We start from the raw sequence: 16,714 nt of genomic DNA, 5'->3' as shown, positions 1-16,714 counted from the left end.
CAATGTACTCACAAGTATCAGCCTGCCATTGCTACCAGCACATATTCAAAACTACTGCATGGTGGTATTTATGATTAACAAGATCCCAGCTACCATCACAGATTCCACAGGGCACCAACACTAACACCCAACAATCACACAACCAAGCTACAACATCCTATTTAAACCAGAAAGCAATCTGTCTATATTCCCTTATCTAGCCATGTGGATTCAATACTTAGCCTTTGGTGCCTGGTCAGTCCTGGGGATGTAGCCTCCATGCTGCTGGGTGCCAGGCAGCTGTGTGTGTCTGTGTAGCTACATTACATCTGTGTCTCTCTGAGGCCACACCTGACCACTACCTTCCTGTTTGACCAGTCTCTGGGGGAGGGGTCTCTCTAGCTTTTGTATTGAATCACTGTTCTCTTTGTATATGCTAATCAGGTTCAGACCTGAAAACTTAGTTGATCATCCATTGTTCCCAACAAAGCTGATCTTAACTTTTATACATATAATCATATCTATCCGCTGCAATGTCCCACGACAACACTATAGGTCTCAAACTAAACCACACCTTATTCTGCTTGCTTCAATACCAAACATGATGTGTTTATCTGGTTCGGTTCTAATGATACACGTCCATGACAATAATTCATTAGCTAATTTTAAATCTCAATAATGTCTGGTGTTTGCTGTGCTCGCTGCGCATATTTGCAAGTATAGCGGCTTATATGTGTGCAGTTTATATGGTCTCTCTATGTAATATTTTTGACTTTGACAGTCCACCCTTTGGCAGTCACCAATAACTGCCACTTCCTAAAACATTTCAAAAAGAGAAAAATATATGTCAGGGGTTAATACATTTCCATGGTTGGGTAAGAGAGGAGAGAGGAGAAGGTGTGAAAAGGGTATGACCTAGTGAGATAGCAGAAGCATGTGTGTATGAATCCATGTTTGGGGGGTCATGTATCATCGTGCCGTACGTGTTGTACATCAAGCTTCGAGGTATTGCGAAGTATACATTTGAATTCCTTCTTATCCCGTATTAAGGGTCTGTGGATGGGCTGTCAAACTCTACCGAGCTCATTTCGGCTTTTAGTTGTAACAAAATGGGGATGCACATTTTAGTTGATGATACATGAATGGGGGAAGTATGTGGTTGCTGATATCTGTGCCTGTATTCCCTATCGACTATGTGTGTCATTACCTGAGGGTTGTAGAGATGAAGATAAAGAACACTTATGGAAAATGCAATGATATTCTATGTCAGGGAAATGTACGTTCGTTGATTGAGGTCTTGATTGGTGTCGGTTGGTTGGAGTCTTCTTCTTTGTGCTTTTGCTCGTAAATCGTGAGTAAAGCAATCAACGTCCATGGATTTACAAAAAAATGTTGGGCTAGCGTGATTTTAAAGTTCCTAGGGAAACTGGGGTACCCATGGCATTGTCCATAAAATCTTGTATATCAGGTCATCTGCTCTTCTTCTTTCCATCTTTCCGTCGTCGGCCCCTTGGCTCATCAAATCCTTCGTCTACGTGGGTCTTTGTACCTCGGTAGAATACATAGAAACGAGTGAAAGACGGACCGTATACTCATTACATTATTACGTCATGGTTTCTATCATTGGGTCATAAATCAAATCCAGGTTAATTACAGTTTCCTCACTCCTCAAACTCATTACCTCAGGTAGTACTTTTCCAAAACAACACAATCCTTCAGAGTTTGGGGCAAGCCGCTCATACGCCTTTCTCCCGCATATGAAATATGCATCATCGGGGAGAACATAAGGGACGGAGAAGGACATGACCATATTACAAACCTTCCAGGTGAAATCTCCTGACCCTAATTCTTCCATCTGCTTAATGCACGTATCGGTTTGTACGATATGTGCACAGTATCCTGGTGATACCTCTCCAACCTTTAGTAATCCTATTTCCTAAGGTATATCGATACCGGAAAGATTTTCCTCTACTGGCTATGTGGCGTACGAGCTCTGTATCTGTAGGCATTCTATCTGCTCTATGTGAAAAGGTCATGGTTTGGTTGCTCCATGACACTTCCCAATTTCCCGGTTTTCTAGGATTGGAGATGTTAAAACATAAGAGGGACCTATCCACATGGTATTGGTGGAGCTTCAAACTAGGAGGGCTGGAGATATTAAACCTCCTGTCCACCGGTCTCCCACCCTTTAGCTCAAGTACCTCCCCTACCGTTAAAGGAAATGGTACTAGCCCTGATTTGCTGTGACCCTGAGGTACTTGAGAGCATACCCAACAATCTGTTTGGTTCAACACGTTACCCACTAGAGAGTGATAGTCACTCAATGGATGCCGGTCCATATGGATATTAAGACTGGATTGGCATTTCTTTATGCATCCATCTTCAACCGTTGTCACAGAGCCTACAGATACAGTTTTTCTTTTTGAACTAACAATCCTTCAAAGAAAATGTTTACAGATAACATGGTTGTTAGATCGTGCCCGGTACTCGCCTTTGCTTGGTGATTGGGTTGCTATTGGAAATTTACACCTCCGTCTCAGTCATCAGGACCTTTCTGGACTCTTTCGACCTCACTGATACTCTCACCGAAACAGACTGCTCTGGTCAACATCATGGTTAACGGAAAATCCATATCACAGTCTCTTGGGGCAAGTCCATCTTACAGGAGGAGAAAAGAAGAAATTTGTAATGGGGTACAAAAAAAATTAGTTTGAGGGGGAGAGAGACTTGTTACGATAATTAAGTTCTCTAGTCTTGTTGTTCTTCTTGTTCCGTTGTCATCTCAAAGATGCTGTCTCTCAGTCTTCCGAATGAACCTTCTGGTGATGTAATCTTTCTTCCTAACTAGCGATCTTTCTGTAAGGAGCAAAAATCTGGCATTACCATTGGTCCAACTGAGGGATGACATACCATCTTTAAACCATGAAAACATGAGTGAGAAGAGAGAGAAAATAAAAAAATAAAAAAACACAAAAGAGATAGAGAACAATTCATATGCATATACATTACATAACTCGACAATAACCACCAATGAGAAGGGGGAAACAAAACATTTTTTTTAAACATTGTCAACATTAGAAAAACATTGTATTAGGCTGTCATATCTATGTGTCTAATGGTTTCCTTGAGCAGTCCCTCCCCACCAGCACTTGCATTATTTCACTGTCTGTATCTGGCCAGAATACATTGTGGCGGATAGGTCATGCTGGGGTTTGGTAGACTTCTGCAAGGACCAAGCGAATATGCAATGTTTGAATTCTTACCAATAATCGTCAGAGATGGGGATAGAGAGAGAAAGAAAAAAAACATTTTTCACAAATACATTTACAACGTTTAACCTGGTCATTCCTGTGTCTTTCAGTGAATGACCTCCCAATTTATTAACCGTTACCTCAGGCTTACCATCAGTCCTAATGATCACCTTTCCTGACTATATATTTTGGGTGTGGCCCAAAATTCTTCCTATATGATCCCTGCTTGTAATTGGGTGTGTCATATTCATGCTCATTTTCATGTCTAGGGGGTCTAACTTTATGTGTGTTATTACAGTTGTTGGCATAATGCCCTTCTCTTCTACAATGGTAACAAATCCTTGGCCTTCTCCATGTGCTAGGGGCCTGGGGTTCCGGTCGACTTGATGCATCCTCTAGTGCTTGGATGTTCAGTGTCATCAACCGCTCTCCCTGCGCTTCCCTGGTTCTTTGGATATTTCGGTCATGCTCGATAGCGGACTCTCTTAATGCCGCCACCGAGATACCTCTCCAATGAGGTATTGAAGTTTGTACCCTAATTTTTAGTGTGTCTTTCAAGTTGCTCGCTAATACGGACACAGCTACCTCTCTGTGGTGTACATTTGTTTGTGTGTGATGTATATTACCATACATACCTGTGAACACGACCTCACCTGACCCTCCATTAGGGGGTTTGATTACAGTTTTTACCGACTGGGTCGTGTCCACCTGGACGTCTTGTGTGATGACTTCTGAAAGAGGTGCCGACATCGTTCTTGGTTCACTTTCTGGTTGGTGTTCCTGAGGAAAGTTTAACATGGGGTGCGACTTGCATGGGTTAATAGTTGTACATTCAACAGTATTACAATTATCTTTGTTACATTTATTACACTTATTCTTATTATCTGTACTACTGTTGCTAAGAGCATTTTTATTGTTCACCCTTGTGCTTCTCTCCGCAACCACAATCCCCTCCATTGCCACTTCTCCTCTCTCAAGATGAAAGTTAGGTAAGTAAGTTATATTTCTTTGCATTTCACTCTCCTGTTGCCATATTTGTAAACAATCATAATGCTTGATTCGTCTCTTTGCTGATTTGATGAGACATATCCTTTGCCTTAAATTATGCAACACCTCTGAGTCAAAACTACCTATCCCGGGAAATGGTGCCTTATCCCCCGCAGTCATTCGTGTCCATTCATCACAAAAGGTCTCAGAGTGGGGACCATATTTCCCCCACATTACTAACCGAGCAGACCCTCGGGGTCTGCAAGCCTCTGGAGTCTGAATCCTGACCTCCGACCGTCTCTGTATTGTGCACTTGGCTGCCATTGTGGACCTTTTTAACACAGAAAAAAACTTCCTAAAATGCACCAAACACAGAACTTCGTTGGAAATCCTTAAAGCTCTTCCACTGAACTTCTTCTGCTCCGGGTATCTCCGTTCCGCCTTCTAGCAGATACGTGTAGCCGTTGCAGGCCCTATCTCTAGAGATTTTCCTGAGAAAATTCCCTTCCTTTTTCTTTACACAAATCACGCTTGCATGTGCTCCCTACAACACGTATGAGGGCAAGATTTACGCATGGATATACGACCTCATATCCCGTTGCGTTATTGGTCACACATACAACCGTGCGGTCCAATCGTACCACTTATAGACACTTGTTGCCCATAAATGGTAGGATCATTGGAGTCTCCCTACTGTGCTCCAAAACAGCCAGAGCGTAATACAACGAAAACTTTATCACACTCTGTTGCACGTTTTCACTCAGATCGTGCTTATCACATTCCACATAGATCACAAATTATCACATAGATCACAAAGTCCACAAAGCGGGATTATCACATAGATCACAAAGTCCACAAAGCGGGATTATCACATAGATCACAAAGTCCACAAAGCGGGATTCAATACACTCATACCGTTTTCAACCCACTATCATTCTTATAGTTTTCTGATCAGAAAAATCATTTCCCGTAGTCTGATAGCTCTCCCCAGAGGTACTACAGTAAAACAAGGTATTTAAACTAAGTTTTGGAAAGCTGAAATCAATTTGTGTTATTTATCGCCTTGCGTTACTTCACTTTTGCGCTACTTATCGCTTTTGCGCTAATTCAACTTTATCACAACTTGAGCTACGTGGGCGTAACCAGACGCTACGTTGCGTAATGTACGCTGCGTGCGTCTGCCTTTCGGATTGCGTACGCTAGTCTTTGTTAGTGACACGTGTACGCAATGCAAAGGATCCACCGTAACACAATATATATTTTATCAATGTAGATGATCCCTGATCATCTACCGCAATCCACACTGCACACTGGCTGCCTCGTCTCTCGGACAAGCCGTGTGTTGTTCTATACTTTTAACTATTACCTCTACTATGAAATAACAGCAAATCTCTTTTTAGCCCTTTCCTATCAACTATAAAAAATTGGCAAACAGGAATATGACATGTGAAAGTACACAGATGAAAATGCAATTCTAAATTAATCTAATAACATTCATTGATGTAAGCACAGACATATAGATATTTAGACCTTATTCAGTGCTTCTAATTTGCATATAAGTTGTGCTTTCAAACTATCTGTGTAGGCAACCTCCTTCACTGCTGGGAGAAAAAAAAACAACAAACCAGTCACACAAGTTCATTTGCATTTCAATGGCCATCCTGCACCACGCAGAGTAGGGTGATAAGGAGACCAAAAGAAAAAAAAACAAAACTTTGTTTTATCTGTGTATCGTTCTTAAATCAAATATTTAATTTTTTTTATTAACTGTTATTAAACTGTATCTGAACTACTTATGATTGACTATGATATAGATTAAATAAATGCATTAAAAAAAAAAAAAAAAAAACCTCATTAAATGTTGATTTCTTTTTGACAATGGATGGCTGATTATTTCCTGAAAATCAGCCATTTTAGGGGGGAAAAAAAATTTGACCTTCCCAAAATGGCCGCTGCTCCTCCCCCTTCCACCTCCATGAGGGTCACACAAAATGGTGGACAGACCATGCGGCCTCTCCTGCCATAAAGAAAATCACCATGCTAGTTCCCAAAGTAACTTTTAAATGTACTTTTAAACCTACTTAAACAGATAAACAATCTAATCTTAATCAAACACGATATGATCCATTTGAACCTGGTTTTGCGACAATAAAAATACATTTTAGCATCTTAAATATTATGAGAAACGCCTTGTCCCTTAAAATTTCCTATCAGCGTCTTACTGATACCACAATACATTAACGTGGGTGTTGTTTTTTTTTTTTTTTTTTTTTTTTTTTTTTTTTTTCAGCATTTTGCGAGATGTCCATCATTAGCCGGTCAATTACAGCCGCGTTTGTAATGTACAGTGCATCATTAAGATCGTGATATCGCGGACCAGAGCCCCCATCTAACAAAGCTAAATATTTATCTTATTAAAAACACGTTAAAGGTTAAAGAACACAGTACGCAATTGGCGCAACAAGTACCGCAAGGGTACTCCCTTAACTATACCTTAAGGAATGTACTTATACTGTAAACCTCTGTGTAGTGGTAGAGTGTAAATGCAACACTGAATAACCTTATTACCATTAAAGCTGTTTGAGCGTTATCGACGCTCTGAGATTACTTAATACTATAAGAAAAACACAGATACCGTGCTCAGGGTCCAACGCCTAAATATATATTATAAATGATATACTTGCAAAAGAATTAATACAAATATAAATCATACACTACAATATAACATAGACTAACTAACCAGATAACTACACAGGGAAATACAATACAATTACGGTTTAAAGGAAAATCGGAGAGAAAGGGGAGAAGGGAATAAGAGAGAGAAAATGGCTCACCATAACAACAAGAAAGACAATATGATTGCAGAGAAGAACTTACACATGTGAGGAACAATCGCTGCGCAGTTAATCAATGCTGACACAACCCTACAATACCGCATGGGACAGAAGCTAGACTCCATTTTATTAAAGCTCCCATGATTCCAAAAACTGCACCACATGGTTGAAAGGGGGGGGGGGAGGGGAAGACATCCAGCAGCAGCCATTTTAGATTTGCAGGTCCAAACACATGGCACCACAATCACATAGCAGAAAACACAAGACTCCATTTTACTCCAAAATGTCCAAGCCTCAAAACAATGCATATGTTCTGATTTTACAATTCCAAACCATCTAAAACACCTTTCACAATGTAATCCAACTTCCTAGAACCATCTCATAATTTCACATTCCAAATCACCTTTCACAATGTAATCCAACTTCCTAGAACCATCTTATAATTTCACATTCCAAATCACCTTCAGTATCTCACTAACCAGAGCATATTCATCACAAGACCAGATCACAATGTACTCACAAGTATCAGCCTGCCATTGCTACCAGCACATATTCAAAACTACTGCATGGTGGTATTTATGATTAACAAGATCCCAGCTACCATCACAGATTCCACAGGGCACCAACACTAACACCCAACAATCACACAACCAAGCTACAACATCCTATTTAAACCAGAAAGCAATCTGTCTATATTCCCTTATCTAGCCATGTGGATTCAATACTTAGCCTTTGGTGCCTGGTCAGTCCTGGGGATGTAGCCTCCATGCTGCTGGGTGCCAGGCAGCTGTGTGTGTCTGTGTAGCTACATTACATCTGTGTCTCTCTGAGGCCACACCTGACCACTACCTTCCTGTTTGACCAGTCTCTGGGGGAGGGGTCTCTCTAGCTTTTGTATTGAATCACTGTTCTCTTTGTATATGCTAATCAGGTTCAGACCTGAAAACTTAGTTGATCATCCATTGTTCCCAACAAAGCTGATCTTAACTTTTATACATATAATCATATCTATCCGCTGCAATGTCCCACGACAACACTATAGGTCTCAAACTAAACCACACCTTATTCTGCTTGCTTCAATACCAAACATGATGTGTTTATCTGGTTCGGTTCTAATGATACACGTCCATGACAATAATTCATTAGCTAATTTTAAATCTCAATAATGTCTGGTGTTTGCTGTGCTCGCTGCGCATATTTGCAAGTATAGCGGCTTATATGTGTGCAGTTTATATGGTCTCTCTATGTAATATTTTTGACTTTGACAACACATTTGCGCAAATATGTGTAACGAAGATCTCTGAATTCTATTATCATGTGGAATTTATATCTGGTTAAGGTTATCATTCAGGGTGCTGGGGGAAACAAATGCCTTTTTTTCTTGCTTAGAAATACCCCTCCCTTTTGAGCACCTGAATGATATCACTAAGCTAATTGAGCATCTACCAATATATATGTTTGTTGCGAGAGGCAGAGAGGTTCCTGCATTAGGAGGAGGTGCAGGCCCTGACATGCCACATGGAGCATTATGGGGTTGCTCCAAGGCAGGTAGCTCTTAGCTTAGACATATTGTAGTAAGGAGCCATTATCATGTGGCTCCTTGCTGGTTACTCTGAGTCCCAGATTGGGGTAATGGAGGTGTGAGGTGTGGTGCCTCTGGACTGGCTGAGCTGGATGGCCTTAGTGTGGCATACCTTTACATTCTATTAACACTTTTCACTTATTAACTTTTTAACACTATTTCTCTATTTTAATTGCATTTCATTTTTTTATCACTTTCTCTATAGCTTCGGCTTCCTAAATACTAATTTATTAACACTATAGGTTTTTCACTGGTATGCTACGCTGGGCTTTCTGGCTTATGCTGGTGTTTTGGGGGTGCCACACCCTGCACCTAGATATAGCGCTAGGGACCCCAAATATACAGAGATGCCTTGATGTGGCTTTGGGGCTTATTCACACATTTGCGCAAATATGTGTAACGAAGATCTTTGAATTCTATTATCATGTGGAATTTATATCTGGTTACGGTTATCATTCAGGGTGCTGGGGGAAACAAATGCCTTTTTTTCTTGCTTAGAAATACCCCTCCCTTTCGAGCACCTGAATGATATCACTAAGCTAATTGAGCATCTACCAATATATATGAGGGTTATTCCTATGGGCAGAGGTTTTTGCCGTAAATTGGAGCGGTCCATGGCGGGGGTGTCAAGGTCGCATCATTTTGTCAGCTTATCTACCGAAATTAAGAGAGACCTTTCAGTTTGGGTTTTGTTTTTAGCGGAGTTTAATGGTGTGCTGATATGGATGGCCCCACTCATTGACAGCATCGAGTTGCAGCTATTCACAGATGCGGCGGGCTCATCTGGATTCGGTTGTTACCTGTGCAGTTCCTGGTGCATTGCGTCTTGGCCAGATATTTGGTCAAAGAAGGGTCTGAACAATGACCAGTTATTACTGGAGCTTTTCCCCATCATGGTTGCCCTGGAGGTCTGGGGCGATCGGCTTCGCAATCACAGTATTCTCTTCCGATGCGATAATCTGGGAGTCGTGCATGCTGTCAACAACCAAAGGGTGTTGGCGCAGCTAGTGCTGACTTGCTTGCGCTGCAATATCTTGTTTCAAGCTCAGCATGTTCCCGGGGTTGCTAATGGTATTGCCGATGCTTTATCAAGAGGGCAATGGGATAGATTCCGATTATTAGCCCCGGAGGCTGATGCAGTTGGTGTGCCCTGCCCTTCTTATGTTTGGCAGGTCATCGAGGCGAACTGGAGGGGCTAGCTGAGCTATCTCTTGCCCCAACCACTCTCAAGGTGTACCGTCAGGCCTGGAAGGAGTGGGAAGATTTTTCCCATGACCAAGAGCCTAGAGGTAAGAGGAGTTGATGGTTGCTTCTTGATTTTGTATGGCAACTCTTTGTAACAGGTAGATCGAGAGCAGTTAAAGGGTTTTCCAGATTTTACGAAGTTTCCTTTTAACAAAGGCTCTTAAGGGATGGGTGCGCTCGGCGCCAGTGCCTCCGAATAGGTGGCGCACTATCGATGCATCCCTTCTTCCTTCAATCATTAGGGAGGTTGCGGAGGTGGCGGTTTCGAGTTTTGAAGCATTATCATTTGAATTGGCTGTTTCATGGCATTTCATGGGGCATTTAGGGTGTCTGAGTTGGTCGCAGCTTACAAATGGACAGAATCCATTATGCTGCGTTCTGATGTTATCGTGGGGGATGGGTCTTTGATGTGCAGGCTGCGTCACTCTAAAACTGATCAGTTGGGTAAGGGCCGATGGGTCACTTTGGTGCCATTGGTTCATATAAGATGTTGTCCGGTGACATTGGCTAATCATTACGTGGAAGTGAGGCCCTTGTAGAGGGTTCTTGGCTCCTGCATTATGATGGGTTGCCTTTGATAAGGTACCAATTTATTTGGATGATGCGGCGCTGGCTGTCCGGTTTGGGCCCTTCCCCTCGGGACTTCGATTCGCATTCATTCACTTCCGCAGCATCGGCAGGGTTTTCCGTGGCCGAAATTAAGGTTTTGGGCCGATGGAAGTCGGCTAGTTACAAGCGTTACATTTGGCCGATTGTTGAGTAGGTGCGTTGTGTTAATATTAACAGTTCGGTTGTCCAGTGGTGTTTTTTGCGTCATTGCAGTCTTGGTTTGTCTCCCCTGTCCTTCCTACTCGGATGGCTAGCTACTCGTCACTGTTGGCAGTGGGAGTCTGGAGTTCTTTTACAATTTTTTACCTGGACTGACGGACTGAATTTGGCTATTAAAATTTAATTTGGCTAATTGGATTCTAATTCTCAGCAGGTTTTTAAGTTTTATCTCCAGTCGAGTTCTTCTTTGTGACCCAACCCCCCAACACTCCCCCCCCCCCCTTTTTATTATTTTGACTGATCCTGCGGTATCTTTATGTTGCTTTGATTGGCCTGAAGCTTGTCCAAAAGGAAATTTATATTCCTTATCATTATTTTATTTTTGGCAGAACCTCAATTTTCTAGTGATCGGTTCCCGTTACGGTTTAATTTTGGTGGTTTTAAATTAAAATGAATTGAAAATTTTTGCTTTTTCCCTTCTTATAGGTTTGCGGGATGATAGATTTGGTATTTAGGTGATATATATATTTTTGAGCGGCTGAGTTTATGGCCTCGGACGAGGATCCACGTTTTACAAGGTCAGCAGATGTGAGGTGGATAGGAGTGAGGGGTATGCTTTGGCAGGAATTGAAGGCCAAATTTCTGAGTGCTTGGCTGTGTTGTAGACTGGTTTGGTCTTGTATAGAACCCCGTTTACGTTGGTGAGGAGTGACCGATTGAAGAGCAATTGATGTGGCTAGGAGGAAAGTCAATTCAGCGGTAGCTAAATTTGTGTTAGCTAGTGTAGGTGCAGTGGTTTTGCGCCAAGGAATCAAGTTTCTATATTTTTACTTATTTAAACCAGATGGGGTTCATTTAGCTAGAGAGGGATTGTTTATATTAATTGAGGATCTGTTTTCAGTTGGTTCTTTGGGTTAGGGGTATGGTGGCGGAGCTTGGTTTCTGTAAGCAGAACCTTGCTGTTGGCGGGAAAGAACGGCACGATATCTGTTTGTTGGATTAGAAAATTGCTTGGAGTTCGATTAGTGGTTGATTTTAGGTGCACTCACCTTCGTTGACTGGTATACATCTGCTGGACTGCCTTCACGGGGGCAGCCTCATCACCTTTGCGGGTGGGTAGTCAAGAAGAAGGTTGAGTGGATACCTGTTGTGTTTTAGATGGTTGCTTCAGTTCTATAGAGTAGGATTTGTTTGTGGGTCAGGGTTGTTTTAGCCGTTCTTTCGTGCCACCATACTTTAAATTTTTATATTCACGCAGTTATTAGATTACATTAGTTCATTTAAATAAATAGCTGACAATTTTCTGCCAAATCCATGTCTATATGTCTTTATTTAATATTTAAGTATTATGTTGGTTTTATAATTAATGAATACAGGGCAATCCTCAGCCAATAGAAGATTTATGTTTATTACTCTGGGGAGTCTCTTCATTGTCTCTTTGATCCTGGGCTAGACATACATGTATCATGGCCTTAGGGAACATGGGTGTAGTTGCCCTCCTTTTTCTGTGTTGGGAGTTGGGTGGTTAGGTAGTGTATTTTAGCTGGAATTATGGGGAGTTGTTTAGGGATCCAAGTTTTTCAATGATTGAAGATATGGCATGCAGAGTGGTGGGACATGGATGGAGGGTGTTTGTTTTTGGATTTATTTTAAATATTGTGGTCCATGCTCTTATTTCTGTTAATCTGGAAATGTTTGCTTTACAATTTCTTGAAGGAGGAAGGTTAATATCAGAGTGGTCCAATCTGGTGTTGTGTGTTGGGGTACGCATCTCACTATTCTTATGTCTTCTGAGCTTAGATGTCCATAGGCTTTCTTTGTAGTAATTGCTAATGTCTATTAATTTTGTCTGTTTGAATTGTAGGTACAGTATACCAGTTTCTCCTTTGCTTATTGTTTCTGCTGCTATGCTACAAACTCATCCAATTCCCTACATCCTATTGAGCCACTTTTATACTTTGTTTCTATGTGGTATCTTGTATTTGATGTCTTATTTTCTTTTATTCCTCTGTCCTCCTATGCACCAGATCTTTTTATTGTTGTCTGAAATCTTATACGTTTGTCCTGTCTCTTATTTATTCTGTTTAATGTGTTTTTGTGGGAGTAACATTGAAAACTATAAATAAACACAAGAGACAAAATAATCTTCCACATGCCACTTATATGCCATCTTTACTAAGTACAGTAGTATGAGTTACTATTATTGCTTACCTGTCATTTAGATATTGGACCCCCATACATTTGGCATTTATATTTGAGATACACATGTGATAAGACATTTACAGAACAATGAATAGAAATTTTGGCAACAGTTTTCAAATGTACTGTAAAACATGTTAAAATCCAATTAAAAGAGGTAGTTAAGTCTGTAGAAGATGTTTATTTAAAGGTTTGTCTTGAGGTCTGTGGCTCCACTTTGTTGAATTCCACTAACATTTATATCCTACTCTCTCCAGCCCACAGCAGAGATGCAGACTCCCAAATCGCAGGCACTATCACTTTTTTGTCTTTCATTTTTTATCACTCTAAGTGGGTGATTCAGTTATTCATGCCCACAACTCCTGCCCAAAGTGTTGAGCAATATTTAATTGTTTGTGCCAGTGGGCACAAGTTACTGGGTACCCATTACTTATTATGCATTCTACGCGCAAATGCACAGGGTTTAGGAGCATAAAGTGGTTACACCCATGCAAACTACTGTGCGAGCTGTGTTTGGACTGACTTTTTGCAGATTTCTTCATGCCACATCTGGAGGGTGCGAGCAGAACTAATAGGAGCCCACGGCACTCATGCCCAGCAGCACAAACAATTGAATAGCACTACAGGATATTTTTTCTTTGGCTAAAGGCTGCCCTTTTACTGGCAATGACATCACTACACTTATATATAATTAGAAATAAAATAACTAACATTACACAAAAATGTCACAATTATGACTTTCTTAGTTTAAAAACAATAAGGCTAATTTAGATTAATTGTTTAATAATTTCTTACTTATCCACTTAATATAATACATGTTTTACAAAGGAGTACATGTTGATATCAGTAAACAAGTTTAGTACCAACCTGATGCAATGCAGCTTCTGTTTTTCCTGGGTTCACTCGATATGCTTGTGATATGTCACTTATTGGGAAAGGCATTGACATTAATGAGAAATTCCTGCAAATTGTTAAATAGGATAATCTATTAAACATCAATATAAATACCACCAACCTTCCCCTGCAGTGGCCCTGAGCCCTCTCCACAGATCCCTCTACAGTGTCACCTTAGCCATATCCCCAAAAGTTATCTGACCCCACAGTCACACCTCTTACCCCATGGTGCCCTCCACCTCAGTACCCCTCAATTCTTCTCCATCCTCCACAGTGTCAACAACCCCATTCAGTCCTCTCATAGTGTTCCTATCGCCAACTCTGTTACTTCACCCTTCCTTAACCCATTGTGGTACCACCACACCCCTCCTTCTATAGTGTCAATCCTTCCCAAAACGTGTCAACCTATCCGACTCCATCCCCTATATTGTCACCCTTTCCCTCTACAGTGCCCTTTAACTGTCCTCCACAATGCCCTGCCGCCATTTACAACCACATTGTCCACCGCGGTGTTAGTAAAATGTGTGTTTCAGCATTCTTGTCAGTAAGTTGTGTCTTTGGCAGCACCCATATGAGTAAGCTGTGTGTATGACAGAATCCATCTTAGTAAGCCGCATGTGTATGTGACAGTATCCAAGTCAGTAAGCTGTGTGACAGTCTCAGACAGTGGCATACTGTAACATATAAAAGACAGACACTGTATATATCAAGTCAGTGGGAATCTCTTTGGACCACAACTCTATAGAAGTGAAACGACAGTGAAGAAATGTTGTACAGCAGATGCATCAGCATCATTCGAAGAACCAGAGGACTGTATACTTTAAACAGGGGTATTCAACATCCCAGCATACCCAAATAGCAAACGTGTGGCAAGACATGCTGTGGCAGTTACTTTTTACTCATTAATAGAGATGAGCAGTTCGTTTTTTCTGAAAATCGAACACACCCGAACTTTGGGGTTGTGTGTTGAACCGAGTCATGGCTCATGTCATCTTGCCAAGTCTGGATCTCGGATCTAAAAAATTAATCTTGTGTGTTTTGAATTGCATGTAAGTACCTCTCTCATAATTTCAGGTGCCATTTCACATTAGACTTGCCTATAATTTTTTTCATTGATAAAAATAGTACTGTAGGAACAAAACAGGCACAAATTACATGATTTCCACAGTTTTTATCAATTTTGAAGACATCCAGATATGGATCCTATACCAAAACCAAACCACTTTCATGGTGATTTTGCCAATACCAAAACACTACAATGATTTAGAATCAAAACAGAGGGGCCTGCACACATCTCTATTAAATACCACAGGTTTCTATAATTTTCTAATAATAATATTTACAATGCCACAGTATAATAAATTATTTTATAGTCATATGTGGGAATATTTTAATATCTATATCTATATACATCTGTGGGTGCAAAAAAATAAAAAAATAAAAAATAATATATATATATATATATATATATATATATATATATGTGTGTATGTCACTAAATACACACAGTATATCTAAATCAGGCATGTCCAAACTGCAGTACTCCAGCTTTTGTGAAACTACATATCCCAGAATACCCTGACACAATTTTGCTGTCAGAGAATGCTAAAGCTATGTCAGGGCATGCTGGGATGAGAAAAAACAAAAAACAAATTGTATATGAAATATATCTTCTTTCACATACAATTTCAGTTGTTTTATTTTTTTTATTTACACTTAACGTCCCTGTATATCAATGTACTGTATATACTAGATATGTGCACCGGAAATTTTTCGGGTTTTGTGTTTTGGTTTTGGATTCGGTTCCACGGGCGTGTTTTGGATTCGGACGCGTTTTGCCAAAACCTCCCTGAAAATTTTTTGTCGGATTCGGGTGTGTTTTGGATTTGGGTTATTTTTTACAAAAAACCCTCAAAAACAGCTTAAATCACAGAATTTGGGGGTCATTTTGATCCCATAGTATTATTAACCTCAATAACCATAATTTACACTCATTCTGAGTCACACCTCACAATATTATTTTTAGTCCTAAAATTTGCACCAAGGTCGCTGAATGGCTAAGCTAAGCGACACAAGTGGCCGACACAAACACCTGGCCCATCTAGGAGTGGCACTGCAGTGTCAGGCAGGATGGCACTTAAAAAAAATAGTCCCCAAACAGCACATGATGCAAAGAAAAAAAAGAGGTGCACCAAGGTCGCTGTGTGACTAAGCTAAGCGACACAAGTGTCCGACACAAACACCTGGCCCATCTAGGAGTGGCACTGCAGTGTCAGACAGGATGGCACTTCAAAAAAATAGTCCCCAAACAGCACATGATGCAAAGAAAAAAAGAGGTGCACCAAGGTCGCTGTGTGACTAAGCTAAGCGACACAAGTGGCCGACAAAAACACCTGGCCCATCTAGGAGTGGCACTGCAGTGTCAGACAGGATGGCACTTCAAAAAAATTGTCCCCAAACAGCACATGATGCAAAGAAAAAAAGAGGCGCACCAAGGTCACTGTGTGACTAAGCTAAGCGACACAAGTGGCCGACACAAACACCTGGCCCATCTAAGAGTGGCACTGCAGTGTCAGACAGGATGGCACTTCAAAAAAAAGTCCCCAAACAGCACATGATGCAAAGAAAAATGAAAGAAAAAAGAGGTGCAAGATGGAATTGTCCTTGGGCCCTCCCACCCACCCTTTTGTTGTATAAACAGGACATGCACACTTTAACGAACCCATCATTTCAGCGACAGGGTCTGCCACACACTGTGTGGTAAATTTACTAAGGTGAGAGATTTTTAGAACTGGTGATGTTGCCCATGGCAACCAATCAGATTCTACTTACCATTTATTTAGCTGCTTCTAGCAGATAATAGATATAATCTGATTGGTTGCTATGGGCAACATCACCAGTTCTAAAAATCTCCCACCTTAGTAAATTTACCCCTGTGACTGAAATGACTGGTTGGTTTGGGCCCCCACCAAAAA

General features: G+C 40.9%; 1 protein-coding gene across 1 annotated transcript in view; it reads right to left on the bottom strand.

The window, feature by feature from the left end:
- The window catches only part of LOC134969339 (capping protein, Arp2/3 and myosin-I linker protein 3-like), a 1,162,896-nt gene that overhangs the window by 43,023 nt on the left and 1,103,159 nt on the right, over positions 1-16,714 (bottom strand). Inside the window, exon 19 of the mRNA XM_063945252.1 lies at positions 13,713-13,806. Within this exon, the coding sequence (XP_063801322.1) occupies positions 13,713-13,806 (94 nt within the window). The remainder of the gene's footprint in view (positions 1-13,712; positions 13,807-16,714) is intronic.

This window comes from Pseudophryne corroboree, chromosome 11 (assembly GCF_028390025.1).
Source record: "Pseudophryne corroboree isolate aPseCor3 chromosome 11, aPseCor3.hap2, whole genome shotgun sequence".
NCBI lineage: Eukaryota > Metazoa > Chordata > Amphibia > Anura > Myobatrachidae > Pseudophryne > Pseudophryne corroboree.
The sequence above is the reverse complement of the archived record's forward strand: the minus strand, read 5'-3'. Positions and strand labels throughout refer to the sequence as shown.